Consider the following 21,323-nt stretch of genomic DNA (forward strand, 5'->3'; position numbering starts at 1 on the left):
ATATTGCATGCATGTCCTAGCAGATGGGTTGTCAGACAGCAGACTTTATATGAAACATAAACAGAGCTCTCTAATAAGGCTTCTTGCTGATTAACTCCAGATGCCTTATTGCAGTGACTCGGCAAATACATCTTTTAACAGTCAGATCCATATACACTTGGATGATGGTCTGCAGTTTAGCACAGCCACGTGCGGAATTTTGAGAGCAATGAATATACAACGGATAATAAAATTGGATTGGAATATTACTAAGTGAAACGCCACCAAATTCAGGCTTTGGTCTCAAATGACATAAAAGCCAAAGGGCTGTACTCAGTTATAACTTAGGTGCCTGATTTAGATAGACAAATCTTATTGCTTATTCCATAAAAAGAAACAGATTCCTTTCCAAGGGTGAGCAGAAGCCCTAATTTAGGCTTCTACTCTGAACAGCCCTCTGAAGGAGCTCACTCCTTTCAAATGTCTGTATTAGGAGCCTGTGGAGATTAAGTGCCTCATTTAAACATCTCAACCAGCTACCTAATGACAGGCAGTGAGAATACTTCTGTACATGGGTATTTCAAAAGTGCTGTGTGAGCTTAGGTTCACACCTGGGCCAATCTGTGGTCTCTTCCACTTGTAGCAAGTGGCTTCCAGAGCAGCCATTGAATCTTGCAGTTTTGTAACTTCCCCCTTCCCTCTGTGATACTGTCAGTGCTTGCTTATTCAGCTCTGATATTTTTCTAACTCTCCTTGTCCCTGAATTTCATCTATGTTTTTTCCGTTTCTTTTACCACTTCACTGTCTTTGACCTCTGCTTGTTCTGTATTAATTCCCTTTCAGCATTACTCAAGTCCTCCTGGAGACCTTACCTGCTACTTAAACTTTTCAGAGTTTTACTTACAAGCAGGACAGAGCGGAAAAAATCTCAGCTTTAAAATTATTGGTACAGCTATAGAAATGCCTATCAGTATGACACAAGATTGACTTATGATTTATTTAAAATATGACAAACCTAAGAAGAATTTTTAAAAGCTCATGAAAATTATGCATTGCAGTATCTCAAAATCTATTGTCCAAACATGGTCATTTCCATTTTTTTTGGCAAAATTTATGGAGTCACTTTTAGAAAGTGGCAAAAAGCCACCAAAACCACAAAATGACAAAAGCACTAGTGCATGGGAAAAAAGCATGCAGAAAAGCATTACCAACAATTCAAACTGTTCTTTCCATGAAATTACAATTAACTTGATTTGTTATATTTTGTAAGAAGAACAGCAGCATATTTATCTGGAGCAATAACTGACCAGTCAAGTTTTAGCCATACACTGTTTGAAAAAGATAAAGCCCTCTCAAACAGAGTCTGGTTGTAGCCGCTCCCAATTCCACTGATACAAATTCAAAGCCCATGGACATCAGTGGAATTACTCCAGATCTACACTCCTGTAAAGGGACTTACTTCCACAGAATGTAAGGGGTAGGAGGGAGCAAGATATTAAAAATACTAGTGATTGCTAATATATTAAAAAAAGCTTATAATAAAACAACTTCTACATCAGTCTGAGCTATAATGCAGCTGTACTGAAGTACCTATTTTATCCAACATTTGTCTCCACTTGGGTGCCTCAGGAGAGTCGGGGTTCTTCTCCAACAGCTCTGTCACTTTGTCTTTTAGTTCTTGCACTTTATTTGCACTTTCCTTTAATTCAGTTTCAAAAAGCTGGAAATTCAAGTGATTGAATAAATAAATATGAGACTAAAGAAGAATGGTAAAGTTTGAAGTCCATAATACTGAGATGCCAAGCATGAAGATAAACAACAAGTATCTAGCACTTACACGCTACTTTTCTGCTACGAATCTCAAAACACTTCATAATGGCATTTGTTGCTGGTCAATTTTTTTGAGGAGATAACCTGACATTTAAACTATCTTAATAATAATTATTGTTTAATTTGAACAAGTGACAGAACTAGAAGAATTCAGATAAATAAATCCACTAGGTGCCATCATATTCACATACACTTGGAATCCATTCTTGTACAGAAGGCAAACTAACGCACAATACAGTTCGCAGCAGAAATAACCCAGGTAGCACCAACAGAGAAGAGTGCAGTGTAGCCTCATTTATCTCTATCACAGTCCTGCTATCACAGACAGACTGCTTCTTGTAGATCATCTAGAACTATAGTTTAAAGAGCACCATAGCTTAAAGTGTAGACCTAGCAGGAGACTGAGATGCCCCAGAAATTCCTAATTCATTCTTACAGACAGAACTGAACAGTCCTTATGCCTGGAAAAAGGCTCTTACATGAATATTCTTAAGTAACAAAGCCTGCCCTGTGGAGCTGCCTTTTAATTATCCAAACCCCACTAAAATAAACACTGAACAAACCTGTGCTTGATTTAAAACTTTTAGTAAAAGGTCCAACTGCATCAGGATGACTCTTGCCTGAGGACTCGCTCAGTTTTCCACCTAGCTGTGAATACTCTTCTATTACTACATTGGGGGTAAGATGGTCATGTTAGCTTTGCACATTCTCTGTTAAAAAATAAGGAGCTAGTTTTCTTCTACATTTAGTCTGAGTTTTAGGACTGAATGTTATCTGAGTCTAAGGAAAGTTAGTAGCTGTTCAGGTTAATTTTTAAGGGTGACCTGCCAAATATAAAAGAAGTACCTCAGTTGAATCAAAGTCTGTCCTTGTTTATCCACATCACAGGCAACGAAAGAATTTTCCCTACCCATTACACTACCCTTTATAGATGAACCTTTACATGTGTAAATATTGTCCTTCATTGCTAGAGAAGCGTACATCTCCAATGCTGAAACAGGACAGAAGCTTACTGCTGTTTCAGTGGTTTTCTCATATCAATGTAAAAGCAGGGAGGAGACTGTTGTGCAGCTATATAACTTAACAGGCATGACATGGCTGCTGAAGAGAAACACTGCCTTGAACAGGCATAAGCCCCTGCAGCTGCAGAAACCAGGAGGGTCTGTGGAGTGTCAGTGAACCAGCAGCTGCAGAAACAGCTTTCAGATAGATACAGACCTTCAGATCTTACAAGCAATCCAGTATGTTCTGCATAATCAATACAGCCTCACCTATTTAAACTGGCCACCAAAATAATTATTTTCTGACCTGCACAACTCCTCTCTGATGCAGTGCTCCTTGTACTCCACTGACACAGTGTGCCAGATCTGCTCTAAGCCTGACTGGCATGCTTACTAGGATCATTTAAATACTCTCTGCAATATTAAGCTAGGCTGAGATATTGGTTGTTCAAAAAGAATTTGCCCAATAACTGCAAGAAAGAGTATTTTATGAAGGCATAAAGTACCTTATGTTGCTCAACTTGGGTTTTAACCGCTTCACTATCAGTTGGAGCAGCTTCCCAATCTGATGCAGTTTTGTCCATTTTTTGCAACCACTGCATCATTGAGGTTGACTCTTCCTGAATATTCTGCATTTTTGAAAGCATGCTTTCTAGTTCCGAAATCTTTTCCTTCAATAAAACTCCCAAATCTTCGTAACTGTGATTCACGTCAGACATGGCTTGTTGAACAGTTGTCAGTTCTGTAAAAGGAGAGATGCACAAAGACTATGTTAGAGGTTACAAGTCCTTTACACAATACTTACACTTCAAGATCTTCTAAACAGTACCCTGAGTTACAATAGCTAGTAGTCCCCCAAATAATTACTGAATGTGTTAAGTGTTATTTCCAGTTCACTCTGAACGTGGTAACACTACATCTGAATGGCCTAGTGTAAGTTTCTATTTACAAGAGCTTCTCATTTCACAGAAATTATTACTTTAATACACACAGGTACACAAATACCTCATAATCTTTCTACCCAGTGTTATTTTAATATTTTAAGCAACAATTCCATGACAAAAAGTTGAACATACTGGACTACAGTTCAGTTACTTATATGGCAGCCTAACATTACTGCAATAATATTTTGCTCACATTCATGTACCATTATAAATGTGTTTTATTGCTGAGAGAGCACAGCAGGCAGACTTTAGTTTTAGGAGAAGAGATGCTGCAGACTCGGGACGTGGTAAGCGGCTATCCACAAGCACATATAAAGTGCCTATGTAAGTTCCTTTGTTTCTGAAAAAGGGCTTGGTCACGTACAGTGATACAAATATGTGTAAAGTGGGTGTCTTTGTATATGCATGTTTGTGTATGTGCATGTTGTGAATGCTGCTGAGTTTCAAGCCACATACATGCATGTTAGGATTTTCTCAAAAGCCATGTGTTATATTAAAATAGCTATCCATGTATATGTTTATAGAAGTACTTACTGATTCAGAAAACACAGCTAGATTTGATCTGTCTTCAAAGCAAATATTGAAGGTAGGTATTTTTAAAATTAATTTTAGTATCATGTCCTAGTCAGTATAGTTTCCTTACGTGATGGTGATATGAACTTTCAGTCTAGTAGTGACTGCTACAAGCAGATTTACATACAACATTTTAGAAATACTTACATATTTAACAGCAATTGGCAAGTGCGTTTCTTTATCACATCCTGAAATTTTTACTGACCTTTATTTTTCAGGAAATCCTGAGTTCCTGGAGCTCCTCCTTCACCATTTAACATTGTGCCACCTGTGGATCAAGAGAGACCACATGCTATGCTTATCTGGGCCTTTTCCCACCAAAACTCCAACACTGCATTTCCTCTTCAAAATAGCACGATACGTAGCTCTCGTTATAACTTTAAGAAGTACCTGAATGCTAACATTGTAATAGCAAATATTTTATTTAAACTGCTTTATATATTTTAAGGTTGTTTTACATTTTAAGCTGCTCCAGCCAGCTGGTACCATAAGTGGTACCACATATACACAGCATGTGCATAGCAGGTGGGTGTGCACATGGATGCACATATAAGTATGCAAATATGCGTGATGTATAAGCAGTTCTACCACTCACAGCACTATGCTAAATAAACGACTGTAGTGGACAAAGGTCTATGCCCTGGCTGTGAGACCTACTCACATCCATATGGCTAATGTCACTTCCTTCCTCTCCCCAAAATTTCAAAGCCTCTGGAACCAGGGCTACATGGGCTTTGTAAAATGCCGTCAGACCACGGAGCTGGGGCACGCGGTCAAGCCACAGAGAACTGCAAGGAGAATCACCTCCCCCTCTCCTGCACATATGTATTCCCAGATGAGCAATTAACAGAGAAAGATTAACGGTTGCCTTGGAAAAGGCTATGCATCCATCCCACAGTACCAGCTGGACAGGGAGGACCACATTAGTGGCAGCTGGAGGATGGCAAGAGAAAATAAACCAGATAAGAGAAGTCACAGGCCCCAGCCAGAACCTTGTAAATCTTCACAATCTATTAGCTGGACTCCAATATTTATAACTGTGATTAAGTGATACACAGTACAGCTCTTGTCTAGGAGTTGAATACTCTAGTCTGGAGGATTACAGAGGCTCTTATATGCTACTTAGTTATTTTTCTATTTGCTTGCATAGGAGTAGAGAAAGGGGCAAAGAACAGAGCCCAAATATCCCATATAAGCTTCCAAAATGCTCTTTGAAAGATTTTTATTTAAAATTCAAACAAGAATGAAACCAGAGGCAGCTACTACAAAGAGAAGTGAAAAAGAAAGTGCTCTACTCTTGCCAAACAGGTATCCTCTGGCAGTCCCCTTCCTCCCTTTGCAGATGACCAATGAAGGCCAACACACTTGAACTGACTAGGTCTGGAAAGAAATTCAAGAACTGACTGCAAATGTGCTTAAAACACCCTCAGTACCATGTGCCTTGAACTATGGCTTGAATATTACTTAGCAGAATCACTGGTTTCTGTAAAACAAATTAACATTTAAATACTGGAGTACAGAAAATCACGGAAATAGATTTGCTGTCTTTAAAATCAGACTACCAGTAAAAAGGATTTAGCTGAAGCTCCAGACTGGGAACATGTTTTGGCCCAGGGAAGTCATGCTGGGTGATGGAGTTGATTCCCTCCTGTGCTGTTGTTTCAACTAAAATATTGACTAGCGCTAATTTTGCTATCATATTGGCATGAGCAGGTTTGCCTAGGCTCACTTTTTAGACAAACAATGTTCTTATCACCCTTCTAACAAAAACTCTATGATTCTGCAAACCTTTATGTGTTTGTTTGGCATCACACAGAACAGCCCTGTGGAAAGCAGTCTCTCTGTGGCAGCAAAGGTGTGCAGGTACATCCGTGTTTGCAAAAGCAGGATTTGTATTTGTCCTACTTGCAGACTTGGTGGATGTGTGAAGCACTGAACACCAATCAGAGTAAGTCAGTTTCTCCTTATCGGAACTTTTCTGGGATGAGGTGAACGCAATTGTGATAGTGTTCATTATCTGGGAATTATATACTGAAGTAACAGCTTTAAGACCTGTTAACCATTTACATCAAAGTGCTTTTATGCTATTTTGGCAGTGTAAAGCAATCAAAACGTGTACTGAATTACTACAGCAGTTAGACAGTTTAAATGATAGTCACAGCAAACAATGGTTAGAACAGACATGGCTAAGAGACTTCTCATAAGCCATAATATTCAGAAAGCTAAAAAAAAAAGGTGAAATATCTTAAATTTTGTCTTAAAGGTTTTAAAAACTCCTGAAATGTTAGGCTTACCTGATTATACAAATGCATACCTGATTTTGCAACTGCTCTCAGTTTGGCAGGAGAAGTCACGGCAGTAATTAGGTTACACAGCAATGTTCCACTGTTATTCATTTTCTGCAGCTCAGGTGCTTTTAATGTCCATTCATCTTTTAAATTCTTGTTTAACAAAAAAAGTAATTTGTCCATTACAAAACTATTTTCAGACTTGAAAGATTTAGTTTAGAGAAAGGAATAACCTTGCTACTTGGGAATCCCCTTCAGTATATCCAAACATACAAAGGAAATGGGAATGTAAATGTAGACTGCAAGCTCCCTAGTCCCAATTACTGTGACTGCTTACCCCTTAAGTCTGGACTTTTATGTTATGATGCCCTACTTCTTCCAGCTGTATGTCCCTTCTCATCTACAGTGTCTTACCAATGTATCTTCCAAAGGCTTCTTTAATTCCTCTGTATTCAGAGAGGGTCGCGATGCTGGAATTCGTTCTGTCGTCTCTTTTATCCATTCCTTCAACGATTCTACAAGGAGCTCAAAAGTATCCATTTGTTTCTGACAAGATGATACATCCTCTTCTCTAGACAATTAAAGACAACAAAAGAAATTGAGCACTGAATGTCAGTACTCCTCCTGATAATTAAACCAACAAATATTATCAATCTGCCATTGCTATTCCTAAATTCAAAGAGTCACTAAAACTAATTTTATGGATATGAGCAGAATGTGGAAAACCTAGTCTTGCTGTACAGGTAACTTATATGGAAGCTCTAATAATGTCTCCAGTTTTCCTTTGCAGCCTGATTCCCAAAGGTACTCTAAAGCAATTTGCAAGAGCAGCAATTTATATTCTATCAGAGGAGGAGAGAAGGAGGGTTTTCTTAGAACTGACAGGATCCTGTAAATGTCACAACATCTGAGAAGAGGTACTTGTCTTTACAGCCAACATTAGAGCTCTTGAACCAGACCGACTAGCTACAGAGGCATTTCCAAACCGAATCTCATTTTGGTTTTTAATAAAAACCCCTCTCTACTCTAATTAACTGCAATCCCTTGAGATTCCAGGCACAAGGATAGCAGTCATCACAACATTCACACTGTATTATTAGGCAACACAGAAACATTTTAATTATTTGACTTACTTTTCCTTTACAGTCTCCTCTACCTCTCTGAATTTCTTTGACAGAGCATTTACTTTTTCTAATACCAATGCTTTATCTCCAGGAAGAGCATGGGATGAAAGTTCTTCAAGAAGCTGCTGCAAAACTTCCAGATCCTTTTTATGTTGTGCCAATTCTACACTAGCTTCCTGCAAAACAGGATTACATTCTTCATGTTAGACTTTACAATCACTTGTTCAAAATTAAATTCTTGGTTTTAGCTAACCAACCAAAGTTGGGAAACAAGCATGCCTTATTTATTGTTCAATCACTGAGAAAAGTTAGACTAGAAATGCCCAATATACAGAAATGGAATGGTACAGTACCTGCATATATTGAGACACTTCACTAACATCCTTTCTTGGTGCCTCTGTCTCACTGAGCGCCTGGTTTTTCTCATCTAGAAATGACTGAAGTTTTTCTGACAGACCTTCAAATAACTCCACTTTAGTCTTCAACTCCTCCATTTTCATAAGCTTCTCTTTATGCTTGTTACTTGCTTCAGAAAACCGTCCTGCAAGTTCACTCATTTTAGCTTGCAGTGTGGATGCAGTGGATGGATCTGCTGTTTCCGTGAACTTCTTCACTTTTTCATTCATAGTGTTTATACTGCTTTGGCGACCCGCAATGTCTTGTTCTAGCATCTGAAACAAGCAAGAACTACTTTGTATTGCTTATAACTAAATTTTAAGAAGTGAAACTGGTCCACCATATGAAGCTACCAATCAGTACAGCTAGACCATCAGTGCAGATCTATCAATTTCAGCTACAAAAATCCTTATGTGCAGTTTCACTTCATGCAACAGTCCTCTTTATTAAATATTTTGAATCCATTAAAGGTGCCAAATGAAAATTTTAATTCTTTCTTGAAATCTGAATTATAAACCATATGTTTCTTCTTTCAGAGAATGCTACTTACAATGCTTTTACTAATAATATCCTGAATAGCAGCAGAATTCAAAGGCACTTGATCTTGTTCTTCAAGGCTCTTTTCAACTCCTTCCATCCAATCCAGCATTTCATCCAAACCATCCTGCACACTTAGGGATCGTGTCAGAGTTATTTGGAGCTTCTCATTCCTTTCATTCACAGACTTGGATAAATTATCATACCTCTCCACAATATCATCTGATAAAGAGAAAACATATTTCAATCTTTTCCCTTAGCCAAACTAAGCTTTTAACTCATTTTACCATTTCTCACCAGGTAAGTATGAGTGAAAAATTGCCTACAAAGAACAAAGAACGAAGCAAAAACATCGGCTTTTTTCAGTAAAAACACACAAGCAAAGATCAAAATCTTCTAATAGAGCCCAGAAGCCCATAGGATACAGCTTCCAGCTGTACTCCCCAGCTTCTAGAAGCTGGTTCCCATGCAGCTCTAGCTTATGACAGCTGTTGACTGTTCCCAAGAGATAAAATAGCAGAGTATTAAGACAGCTCTTCTATAATTATGTCTCTTATGTTACTGTTAGAGCTGAAAGGTTCTTCCAGGTGGTTCTTCATTAGACATTCAACACTGTTGGGATAAGCCTCGGAAATTTAGAAGTTCCATGTACCTCCCATGGACGTTCATCACCAACTCCAAAGAGGCAAGCCCACAGTTGTTTTATTTTGTTGCTCTGCAAATTACTAGTGGGATTTCAGCAAGGGATAGTTGTGCGATACACATAGAGAGTCTTCAAACTTCGGACAGTGGTGAATATCATGCTGTGCTACTTCTCACAACTGATAGGAAAGAGTAGTGGGTGTAGGTGGTAAGGTTTTGGTAGTGGCAAGCTTCTTGGCCTCTGTGAGGAGAGGCCAGGGCTGCCCCAGGGAAGACACAGCCAGTTCCAGCCAGCTCCAACTGACCCACCACAGGGCACAGCCAAGCCCTGCAGCCAAGCTGGTGGTGCCTCTCGGAAAATGTATTTAAGAAAGGGGAAAATGTTGCCTGAGACCGAGAAGTGAGGGAAAAGAAAGTGTGAAAAACAGCCCTGCAGACATCAAGGTCAGACAAGAAAGAGGGGGGAGAGGTGCTTCAGGCGCTGGAGCACAGCTTCCCCTCATGCCCGTGGAGCACTATACTGGAGCAGATTACCACCCTGCAGCACATGGAGGACCCCATCCTAGAGGAGGTGGGTATTTCCTGAAGGAAGTGCAGCCCATAGAGAGTCACAGTGGAGCAAGATTATCCTGAAAGATTTCAGCCAATGGAGAGAACACAGGGGAGCTGCAGCAGGGGAAAAGCGTGAGGAGGAAGTAGTGGCAGAGAGGGGGCTGTTATGGACTGACCACAACCACCCAGTCCCAATCCACCCTGCGCTGTTTGGCAGGGAGGAGATGCATGTAGTTGGGAAGGAAGGAGCGATGGTGAACCTGGAAAAAAGAGTGGGGTGGGAGGAAGGTGTTGCTTTGTCTTTGTTACTCACTATCAAAATCTATTTTATTTGGCAATAAATGAAATTTAATTTTCCCCAAGTCAAGTCTGTTTTGCCCATGACAGTAATTGGTAAGTGATCTCCCTGTCTTTATCTCGATCCATGGGCTTTTCCATCTTATTTTCTAACCCCGTCCTGTTGGGCCAGGGGAGTGAGAGAGTGGCTGGGTGGGCATCTGGCAGCCAGCCAAGGTCAACTCATCACAGACAGCTCTTGAAGTCAGAAGGAAATATTTCCTTGGCTAAGCAAACTTCAAATCATTGTTTGGAAACATGCTCCTTCCCATTGGAGAATTTATGATCCTCAGCAAATCACTAACTCTGTTTGACATGCCCATCTGTAACATGGAAATTAAACATAATCCCTATTTCTGGAAAAAAAAAATGTAAAAAATAAAATGACAGCTTTTAAGTGAAAAGCATATGCATCAATGTAGGAGACAGACCAACAATGAAGTTACTGTGTCGTAATAGCTTATGACTCAACAAAACATGGACTTGAACAGTGACACAAGAATGGGGAAACTCTGTATTTTGTTTCTTCCGGTACCTGCATGCAGATGCAAGTGATAAAAAGAGGTATTAAGAAAAATGAACATTTTACCCAGTGTTTTCTGAATCTCATCTTTGTCTGGTGTCAATTCTCCCCTTGTATCCAATAACACTTCAGCAGCTTTTTTCAGTTTTTCTACAGCAATTTGGTGGTTAGACACTTGTCCCTGAAGAACCTGTAAAATTCCACAATTATCAGTTTTGCTTTTCAGTACAGCTAACAGTTATACATGCAAAGCTTGAGATATGCCATACAATCTAAACTTAGTGCTGGGAATAAACTAACTCAATATGTGACCTCTCCTTAAGAAAAATCTTCACCAGTGGCTATGACTGCTGTTGATCTTCTGGCCCTTGTTTATTCACCATCTTTTTTATCTTCTGTTTTACAATACTTCTCTGACTCAACTGATTTCTTGCATATAACTTCAAAATGTGTCTTTTGATTAATTGTTTTTAAAGACCACTTGTACAGACTCATTACTATCCAAAAGAAAGATAAACATATTTTTCAACTCAGCATCAGAGAACAATTCAGGTGGAAAAAACATACAGCCAGCAGCAGTAGTTACACATTCACCACCAGTTGTATTGATAAAGGATCAGGCTGATACCATAGTGTAAACAGGAATAGCTTGAAACAAGATGTTATCGCCTTCACAGTTTAGAAACCTCGTGGAGCCAGCATCTTTGAATTTAGCCAAGGTTTGTCCATCTAACCAAGGAACGCAGGTTTAGAGAGTAGCCCAGCCATGACTCATGCCAGAGTCAACAGAAAAAGACAGGAAGGCTGAATCAACTTCTGAAACTGGCTTTCATAAAGCCTTTTTTACATAAAAGTACTTTAGGGTGAACAGTCTTTACATTATTTCAGGCCTCTGTGCTAATGTATATGATGTATCTTTGTTTTGATTCACTTTACATTTATACAAGTCCAAAATGAAGGGACTTCTCATTTATTTTTTGATACACGCTAACTCAATGAACATATGACTCAAAAGGTAATCCTCCTATCTGCCCTGCCAGGACAAAGAAGTCATGTCAGTGCATTCAGCACTGGTATCCAGAGTCCAGAGCAGAACAGTATGCCAGAACATAGCATGTCTTGCTGACCCACTTGACACAATAAATCTCAGATAGACCTGAAGAGGAATTTTGCTTACACTAGAGAAATATACTCTTCTTCTGGAGGGAAAAAAAAATAAAGAAGAAGATGTACCAGGAAACCTTGTATGTTGACAGAAAGCAAGCAAGCTGATGCCAGAGGCACTGAATAATATTCTGAAGAACAGTTAATCCCCATAAAAAGATTAGGCCTCACCATGCTGCCAAGGTCTGTGTCTAGCTGGATTATCAGCTGCATGTGTTGGCTACAAGGGACAGCTTTAACTTGCAACACCTGACTTCTTCAGAAATACTCTTTGTTTTGCTTTCATTAATTGGCTTGCTTTCTTCAGCCTGCTCTTTTTTCTCTTCCTTTGAGTCTTTTGACATGTTGTACCCTCTCCCTTCTTCCTAGCTCATACTCATTGAGTGCTCTTTTGTGTGGCAAGTAATCCATGTGGGCATTTAATAAAAGAGCCCCAGTACTCTCTCCTTTTGTATTACTTGCATGAAAATTGGCATTATGCAGGATATAATTTGTTTTGGCATAAGGAACAAAAAGTTTAAATGAAGCTTCAAATTGTAATTGGTGTTATTCCTACTTTTCTAGTGCCTAGAAGCACAAATGTACCTACATTGTTCCACTGTTAGGAGTTCAAAATTTACACTTTTAATTTTGTTGTCTTAGAACACTGCTGTGATTTGTTTCCTCTGATGCGTCACACACCAAAGTACTGGGCAATTCCAGTGGCAGATTTGAAAGATACCATGGGGTAAATGTAACTACTGCTCAGGCTGATGTAAGGGAAATGGTTAAAGCACGTACTTTCCAAGAGCCATTGACTATCACTTGTCAATAGCAAACATATCAGACCTGCATGGATATTCCACACAGCACAGACAAAACAGTGAGGAAATGCCTGAACAACAGCCTTGCTCGCTGAAAAATAAATAATCTTGCATTTTAATTATAGTATAGATGATTGAATGTGTTTATGAAAATATAGGAGTCTGTATAAAATTTCAGGTAAGTCACCTTATACTTGGGTTCCTAAAGCCTTCTGTAAACCTGCATTTTATACAACTAACAGGAGTTTTATCTTCACAAGCTCCATCACTAACCCGTCTTGCCTCTACTAGGATTTACATAAAGTTGTGAGTTACTCCCTCAGTGGGCAAAAAACAAAACAGAAAAATCCCCCAAAAAATCCTACAACAAAAAACCCAAGCAAAATACCGTTTTTCTGTGCAGCATAAAATATGTTACATTTGCTCTCTGCAGGGCATATAGTACCTGATACAACTGGAGCAGGCAAACAGGCTACTCACATTGCACTGCTGATCCAGTATGATCCCTTTTATAATACAGTAATGCACAAATGTGAACAGAAAAAAGCAAGAGTTGCAGACCACAAACATCAAATGGTCTTCGCCATCAGGAACTCCGACCCAAGCCTTACTCTGAGAGCAAACTGTAATCACTAAATCCTTTCTTAGTTCAAAAACTGTCCTGATTTTACCCTATCATTTGCTAAGTGATATGAAATACATCTTGCTTTCACCACTGCTAACAGTATCTTGGTCCCCATTTTCTTCCCTCTGAACACTCTCGACAGCTGAATTTGAGAACTATAAAAGTTGCATGCCCATGTGCAAGGCAAGAATTTGGCCTGCAGCCGCTTGGATTATATTAGATTATCCTGTTCTTCATATACAAAGCAGTTCCTTTTAGGACAAAAGTACTTCTGCTGTTTAAAGCTTTTCACCTTGGTTTCTTCTAGTTGTCTTTGGAGATTTTTGGGATCCACTGCAATTGGCTCTGACAGTTGTTTGTTCACAGCTATTTCGGAGGCCTGGAGACCTGACAAAAGTCCAGATGAGGCATCTTCATAATGCTGGTATTTATCCACCAGGTCTTTAAGGTTATTTCCAAGGATGCTACACTAAAACAGTAGAAAACAAACAAGCAAATACCCAGACATTAAACTCTGTGCTGCATTTCATACCAATTTCAAGGTCATATTTTCCTTACTGAAAGACTGCATGATTTTTTTCTTGTTATCATTCTACTCTAATTGATTTCTGAACTAAGGCATGACAAACGGACAGGCTACGCAGGTCTTCCCAGTATGTGCTCCTCAAGCGTGATTTCAGATCAACTGTGATTTAGGATCAATTCACCAATGCAGGTGGGAAACTGGAATCTAACCCACTGTACTAAAATAGGAAAAGCTTTAGGAAGACTTTTTGATCCGCCAATGTCGAGATTCTTTATCAGCACTCTGACACCAAAAACGTAGCCAGTGGAAACTAGAAATTTTTTTAACAAACAGAAGATATGTATATGTTAATTAAAATACAGACAGCAGAATATTGCTTTCATAAATGCTTTATCGAATCCATAGCGATATGGCTCCGTATGGCACATATGCTTTGTTTTGGTCACTTAAGAACATCATCTGACCAAGATCCTATTAGTCCTATATATTAGCATGCCCCAAGATGCATACAGTGATTTGTCATGTAAAAAGGTGAGTGGAACCCTTTCAGTCTTTTTGGAGATGGTTTCACATGCAAAATCTGATTATATCAAGTCATAATATTTCTAAACAGTTACTTTAAATATTTATGTTCTGAACCTTCCATACACTGTATTTTAATATTCACATTTGGTACTTGGTCTCCATCTGGTGGCCAAATACAGAATGCACTCATTTACATAAACAATTTACGAAAAACTGACTAAGATTCCTTCAACATATAAGCCTATAAACTTATATGTGTGTGTGCAAACATATATATGTATCATAAAAACAAAAGCAATATAAATATTTATTAAAAGCGAGAAGCTTTTACAAAAGGCAAAAAGGTTACTAGGAGCCCATGTACAACTTGGAAGATCCCACTTACAAATGGTGGAAGAACTCACTTGTTAAAAGTCTGTCCTTCAAGTTCTTAACAAGACTCAATTTAATGAGAAAAGTCTAACTTCCGTTGGTTTTGCTCTGCATATTTATGGTCAAATATTGATTTTAAATAAATATTATGTCTGTGTTTAATGTATATATGGAAAGGATAGAATTTGGCACATTGACTAATCTGAGACCAGAAATCAAGCTGCTAGCACAGGATTTTTATGCGCATAAAAATAAGCTCTCTAAAAATTTTGCAATGAAATCTTTACATTAACAGCCTAACTAATCTGGTAAAGCAACTGTTTCACTGTTCATATAAATTACGTAGGAAAATCAAAATTAGCTTCTGCAAATGGAAAGCCTTCTTCACAAATTGTTCAACAGAGTTTACATTGGTTTTGTAATCAAGTGATCAAACCCATGAATCTACAGAATTTATGTTTCTGAGCAAGAAAACCTTGAAGTGGTGAAAATTCTCAAAGATGGCAACTGCTGCAGACCAACACTATCAGTGAACACTGAAGCTCTACTAAGGAGTCTGAAACTATGATCTTAGAAAATTATGAAATGGCAGTCAAAGCATACAGACAGTAACTCTCTTAAATGGTTCCATTAATAATTATCTCAAAAGTTTACAACTTCAGAATACTATCAATATTGAACGACACTTTGCTGGTTTTTCGAAAGCTGGAGAGTCGGCATGTGAGACCAGCTGGTGAGGTTTGTCTCGTCCTACCAGACAGATTCCATACGTGAACCTGGCACAGAGAGCTGAATCATCTTCCCTCTCCAAGGTACGTGGAGGATTTTGCACTGCTCTTTTCCCATTAGAGACTAACCTCAGATTGTTAAGGATAAAACGTTTATTTAGCGGACTAGTGCAAAAGAACTGCTACACTCAAATCAGTACGTTCTTGCATGGCTAGTGCTGACAACAAAGGTCACATTGGGACAAACTATTTCAGGATACAAATCAAACTGAAATTTTGACTGTTAATCTTGGCACAGTCTCTTTCTATACTCATTGTATGAGTAGGAAGCCAAGTAAGTAAGCAGTTGTGGGAAATATCACAAGGAATATAAAAAAATGTTATCCATCTAAAAGTATTACAATTTCTTTCCATCCCAAAATGTTAGTCAGGCACCCTGTACTGTCATAAACCCAAAAAGCCTGTTTAAAGATGGAAAGAACAATGAGGAAATCTGGTCTAACTTCTCCCTCATAACACAAGGTAGAAAATTTCATGCATTCAGACCTTAAATAGTCTGGCACTTGAGGAAAGCAGATCTTCTAGAAAAGCATCTTATTCTGTTATCTAACTTTAAGAAACAAAGAATTTACAACTTCCTACAGTATTTGTTTCATCAGCTAACCCCTTTTTATACAAACTGCCAAATCAATTATAGTTGTCTTTCCTACTCAGTATAAATAAAACTTACCTTAGTATAGAGAGATTTGAAACGGTCTGAAGCACTATCCAATTTATTTTGCACTTCAGTATATGTAGCTGAAGTATCGATACCATCTTTGTCAACCTTCACACCATCTCTTTTGCTACATGACCTTGCAGCATCTAAAACTCTTTGTCCAGAAATCGTAATATACCGTAAGTCACCTTTGTGAGATATAACATCTTCTGAAAAACTCTTCTGCCTTTTCAGTTTGACCATAATACCACTGAAGTCAGAAGCACCTGCCTCCAAATTGTCAAGTTCTTGTTCTGCCTGCTGCAGCCAAGTTTCAAATTCACTATAGTCTGCATCAAATTTCTCAAGTTCTTCTCTTAAAGAATGAGTCAACTTCATTTTCCGTTCCGATTCAGCTAAAGCAGTCTCATACTGAGCCTTCAGATCTTTCATGTTCCTTTGCATCTTGTCTTTTTCTTCAGGGGAAAGGTAGTGCCCTTGTTTCTCAAGCAGTGCCTGAGCAGACTGAGTTGCTATTATGACAGCCTGCTGCTGTGAAATAATTTTCTCATGTTGAGCCTACAAGAAAAAAATAAAATAAATTATGAGCAACACCTTCTCAGATGGTTCCATTAGACCATCACTGTCTTGAAATCTCTGCTGAATTCTGCTTAGAAACAATGAGTAAAACAAAGTCCATCAAAATGATAAAAAGCTTTTCTAATTTTCATAGTTTTTATTAAAAACCATTTCATGAGTAATTTAAGGGAAAGTGTGACTGCTGGTCATCACATTTCTATGCAGTTTCAAAATTTTACAAAACATCCAATGGTAATTTTAGCCAGATATACATGCCATGGCCAAATGGGAGTCTTCATATATCACTGGAACTCAGAAATACTAGGAGATATATATATCACATGAACACTTCCCCTGTACTTCTAGATGACAACTCTGTATAGTAAAACTAGACATTATAAACCTCTTTCATTTTTTTTCCTAACAAAAATTATTTGCTTATTACTTAGCATTTAAGGTAGCATGCTTAGTGTAGTCAAAATTTTCTTAATACCCTATCTCAAAATAGGATTTATCAAATAAAGCATTCAAAGGTAGGTAACTTTCCAAATCAAAACTGTTCCATTTTCTGTTACATACATTGTAGACAATTTAGACAAACAGACCAAAAGGAGTGAAAGCATCAAATATTAAAAAGAAGACGGATACTTTCTTCTTAGATTGAGTGAACAAACATTATTATTCTCCAATATTTTAATTTCATGTTTCAATTTCAAGAGCAGTGATTCTTATCCAATATATTTGGTCATAAAACAGGTCCTTTTGACATTAAAAATAGAGACGCATTCTATGCATGTAAATTGTTTCAATCTCATTAAAAAAACCAGTAAGCCATAGGAACTAGAACTGTATGCCGATTAAAAAACATATTTCAAATATATGCTTTCAAAAAATCTCCATTCTTGAAGGTTCTCTATTCCCATGTGAAATTGCTATGTAAAATAGACTGGTATGCTTTTCTTCCATGAGTACAGTGGGCATTAGATGCAGAAAAGAACTGTCAAAAAAGTGGAAGTAAAAACATTATGTACACAAACCCAAAATATTTTATTTTCTTAGGTGTTTGGGTTTTTCTAATAAGAAAGGAAATCCAAAATAGTATCAGCCATCAGCATAATCATTTTCATTAACATGTCCATCAAAACGCACCTAAAAGTTCTCGGTTGCTCAACTGTAAGTCAACAAAAGTCATAAAACTGAGCTCTTATTGTTTTAAATGCTTCCAATTATCTTCCCTGGAAAATCTTTTTGTAAAATGCTGTGCTGTAGTTTTGTGTAATTCATCCCTCTGAAGCCTTTAAGTAGTGCTTTGCCCATGTGTTAAAGTTACAGGGAATAAAGATTATCATTTCAGCAAACTATTATTTGCAGATATTGGGAATCAGTGTTCAGAGGGAATTGCAGGGGGTTGAATCATTTGGCTGTTACAAGGATTTTTTTAAGAATTCACATAAAGGGTATGAATTTATGTTGCTGCTTTTTGCATTTTATTTACCTGCATTATTTTCTCACTATAAAATTTAAGAATAATAGACTCACCATCAGGATTCTCAACATTTACCTTGCAGAATATGTCCTTTTTCTTATTTTGCAGGAAACAATCATAGTAACAGCGAAAAAGTGACAAATTGGCAATACATGCTAACTACTGAAATTCCTACCACTGTGTATCACTAACTTCCTAGTGCCTGTTGTCTATGCCAGAAAGGATGAGACTGAATTCACTCATGTTGAATGAGGACTGACATGCTTCTTAGCACCTGAATATTGAATAAACCCAGTAACAGTACCTTGACTTTCTGATACTGCTGGTTCAGATTATCTTCTGTGCTTTTTACTAGTCCATCCACCCCAGTTTCAATGTCTGGCTGAATTTCCAGCAGATTACCATTGACATCATCCTCTTCTCCTTCCAAAGCCTTCACATCTCCCTCCTCAAAGTGTGTTCCATTCTGTTCTATTGCCTGCTTAAATTTCCGTCCATGTTCCGCTTCTTTATCCACATTTGATAACCAATCCAAGAGATTTTCTATCGTATTTTTACTTTCTTCCAGCTGTTCTATGGCTGCAACCTACATTGAAATTTTACAGTTTCAGTTTAGAGATCTTCTTTAGGCGCTACAAAATATCATATGCAAACAGACCATTTAAAATACATTGACATTAAATGAAATTTTTAATTGACATATATGTTGCTGGTTATTTTATAAAGAAAATAAACCAGCAAACAGTTTATTAGTCACCCAAATGAAATATGATTTTAATCTCTCCGCGGAATATCAATAATAAGTTGCAAGACTAATCCCGTAAGACACGTAGTAAATTTGTATAAAGGTATGAAATGGTTGCCTAAAAACCTTTTCTGTTTCCTGCTTAATTGCTGTTGTCATAGCTTTATCCAGTTCTTTTTTGGACTCTTCTGCCTTCTGGCTAAGGAGCAAACACTTTGTCTTAGCTTCATTCAGTTTCTGTTCAAGAATAGTCTTGTCTTCTTGTGACAACTTTTCTCCATTCTCTTTCAAAAAGGTTTCAGTATTTTTCACAATCTCTGCCAATGTCTGGGCACTCATTCTCATATCTTTTTGTATCTCCTTTTGAGAAAAAAGAAAGCAAACAGGAGTAAGTAAATTATTCACCAGATCTGTTCAATTAACTTTATTGGAACTCTCTCTGTTCCAGGGGCAAGCACCACACTGGTCATTTCTAACTTGGGAGAGTACATGATACATTACTAAATTGCAGAAAGGATTATTAAAAAAATAAAATCAATCCTACACCTGACAATGTTGCTGCAGCTTAATCTGTTTTTTTAGGGTTTTTTTAAATTGCAAGTCTGTTAGCTTCTACTCCTATCCAGACTGAGACCACTTTTTCCCTTTGTTTAGCAGCTCAAATATTGTATTTCCATGTACACAGAAGAAAATACATCTTTCTTTTTTTTTTTTTATATCAAGAGGTAAGAGTATATCTGCTCCACTTTAGTTAATAAGGTGAGTCTCCTGACAAATCCTATTCCATTATTATCCTAATAAAAAGCTGCGGAAAATAAGGGGACTGAATACATTCAGAAACTTGTAGTCATCTTTCCCACGTGGCATTTTTCCCACATTTCTTGGTTTTGTTCAGGCCAGAAAGACCATAAGAATATTATTCTTTAATTGTAATCAATCATAGAATTTTAATCTCCAAAGAATGTTTAAGTCCATTAAATTTCATAGAGGACATGTTTAGTTTTCATTTATCCAAAGCAGTTTGCCTAGTCCTATGATAGAGTCAGATAAAAAAAATCTGCCTCCCAGTTATCTGAGGGGAGCTTTAATGATAACTAAATATGCTGTTGAATACATTCACCCAGTTACTGAAATAGTGATTTTATTTTTTCTTTATACACAGTGTAACACTCTCGAAGCTGGAAGACAAAACACTTGATTCACATTCTAGACTACAGATTTTGCAACAATTATAGAATATAGTTTGGCAGCTAAAACTGTAGCTCATTTTAACACTTCAGCAAATATGTTAGAAAGATTCTCCTGGGAATACTATATTAAGACAAGATTCTCCTTCTCTGACAAAGATCTCTTTCAAACAGCTCACTGAGGATGAAAGCTCTGATTCGATCTATAAAAGACCTTTTTTAAGCCCTTGTCCCCCTCCTGAGACATGCTTCTATGATGGTGTCTACAAGAAATCAGTCAGCAAACAACAAGGCAGTCACAAACAGCTGATGGAAAAAAAATGGAGCACATGCTGTGTCCGTTCTTTACTCCCATAGGTACCCCATTTAGGGCATAAATTCTTAAGACAGGTAAGTGATATTAAGAAGTACCGCAGGGGGGTCTGTATCTTTCCACTGACTATAAGGAGAACTTTGACAAACTAGATGTGTTATTTTGAAGATAAGTAAAGCAAGACAAGATGAATAAGGAAATTTCTGCCTTTATAGATTACTAAACCTGATTTGGAACTCTACAATATAGTAAACTAATACTAGGAGAAGGAAGAAGAAGAAGAGTACCAAGTCCTTTAACTATCGTAAACTCAATTAGTATCAGTCAGGACAGAGTAAAAGCTTGTAGATGACAGGATACAGTTGAAAAGCAAGGTCTCAATAGGAAAGCAAGCAAGCCTAAAGGGCTCTGTTACACGAGGACACCAAGGAGATTGGAAGTAACACCAGAAAAAACAGAATTCAAACCAAAACAAGAGTAAGGCAATGGAAAGCCTCAGGCAAGAGAGTCTTGCGGCAAAATTCTTCAAAATACTGTGAACAGGAATAAGCACCCCCTGATAGCAGTTAAAAAGCCAGTGAAATTATTTTAGCATAATCAACAAGCGTGATTTTATCACATCTGACAATATAGAACAAATTTCATGCCTGCTCCAAGGGTGCTTCTTGAAACGTCTCGTGGATACTCCCTATTCCAGTGCCTCCTAGTTTGAAAGTGTCTTTCCTCCCACTGGCACATACTGGAGTGTATTCATGGGCCGCAGTTTAAATGCATTAAGCTTTTACTTTTGGCAGGTCAAACAAATCTATTTTACTCTCCTCTCACATGACAGTCTTGTTAAGCCTAGT

At 37.8% G+C, this 21,323-nt stretch overlaps 1 protein-coding gene across 18 annotated transcripts in view; it reads right to left on the reverse strand.

Annotated features, from left to right (window-relative positions):
- DST (dystonin) overlaps positions 1-21,323 on the reverse strand; it is a 315,509-nt gene that overhangs the window by 82,436 nt on the left and 211,750 nt on the right. For all 18 annotated transcript variants that reach the window (XM_075747388.1, XM_075747384.1, XM_075747380.1 and 15 more), the window contains 13 exons: positions 19,102-19,335; positions 18,535-18,816; positions 16,199-16,744; positions 13,610-13,786; positions 10,792-10,915; positions 8,686-8,894; positions 8,093-8,410; positions 7,749-7,915; positions 7,030-7,186; positions 6,642-6,768; positions 4,533-4,595; positions 3,317-3,552; positions 1,570-1,699 (listed from right to left, as the gene is read on the reverse strand). In XM_075747388.1, coding sequence (XP_075603503.1) covers positions 1,570-1,699; positions 3,317-3,552; positions 4,533-4,595; positions 6,642-6,768; positions 7,030-7,186; positions 7,749-7,915; positions 8,093-8,410; positions 8,686-8,894; positions 10,792-10,915; positions 13,610-13,786; positions 16,199-16,744; positions 18,535-18,816; positions 19,102-19,335 — 2,770 coding nt within the window. The remainder of the gene's footprint in view (positions 1-1,569; positions 1,700-3,316; positions 3,553-4,532; positions 4,596-6,641; positions 6,769-7,029; positions 7,187-7,748; positions 7,916-8,092; positions 8,411-8,685; positions 8,895-10,791; positions 10,916-13,609; positions 13,787-16,198; positions 16,745-18,534; positions 18,817-19,101; positions 19,336-21,323) is intronic.

The sequence above is a fragment of the Balearica regulorum genome, chromosome 3 (genome assembly GCF_011004875.1).
Source record: "Balearica regulorum gibbericeps isolate bBalReg1 chromosome 3, bBalReg1.pri, whole genome shotgun sequence".
In the NCBI taxonomy this organism is placed as follows: Eukaryota; Metazoa; Chordata; class Aves; order Gruiformes; family Gruidae; genus Balearica; species Balearica regulorum.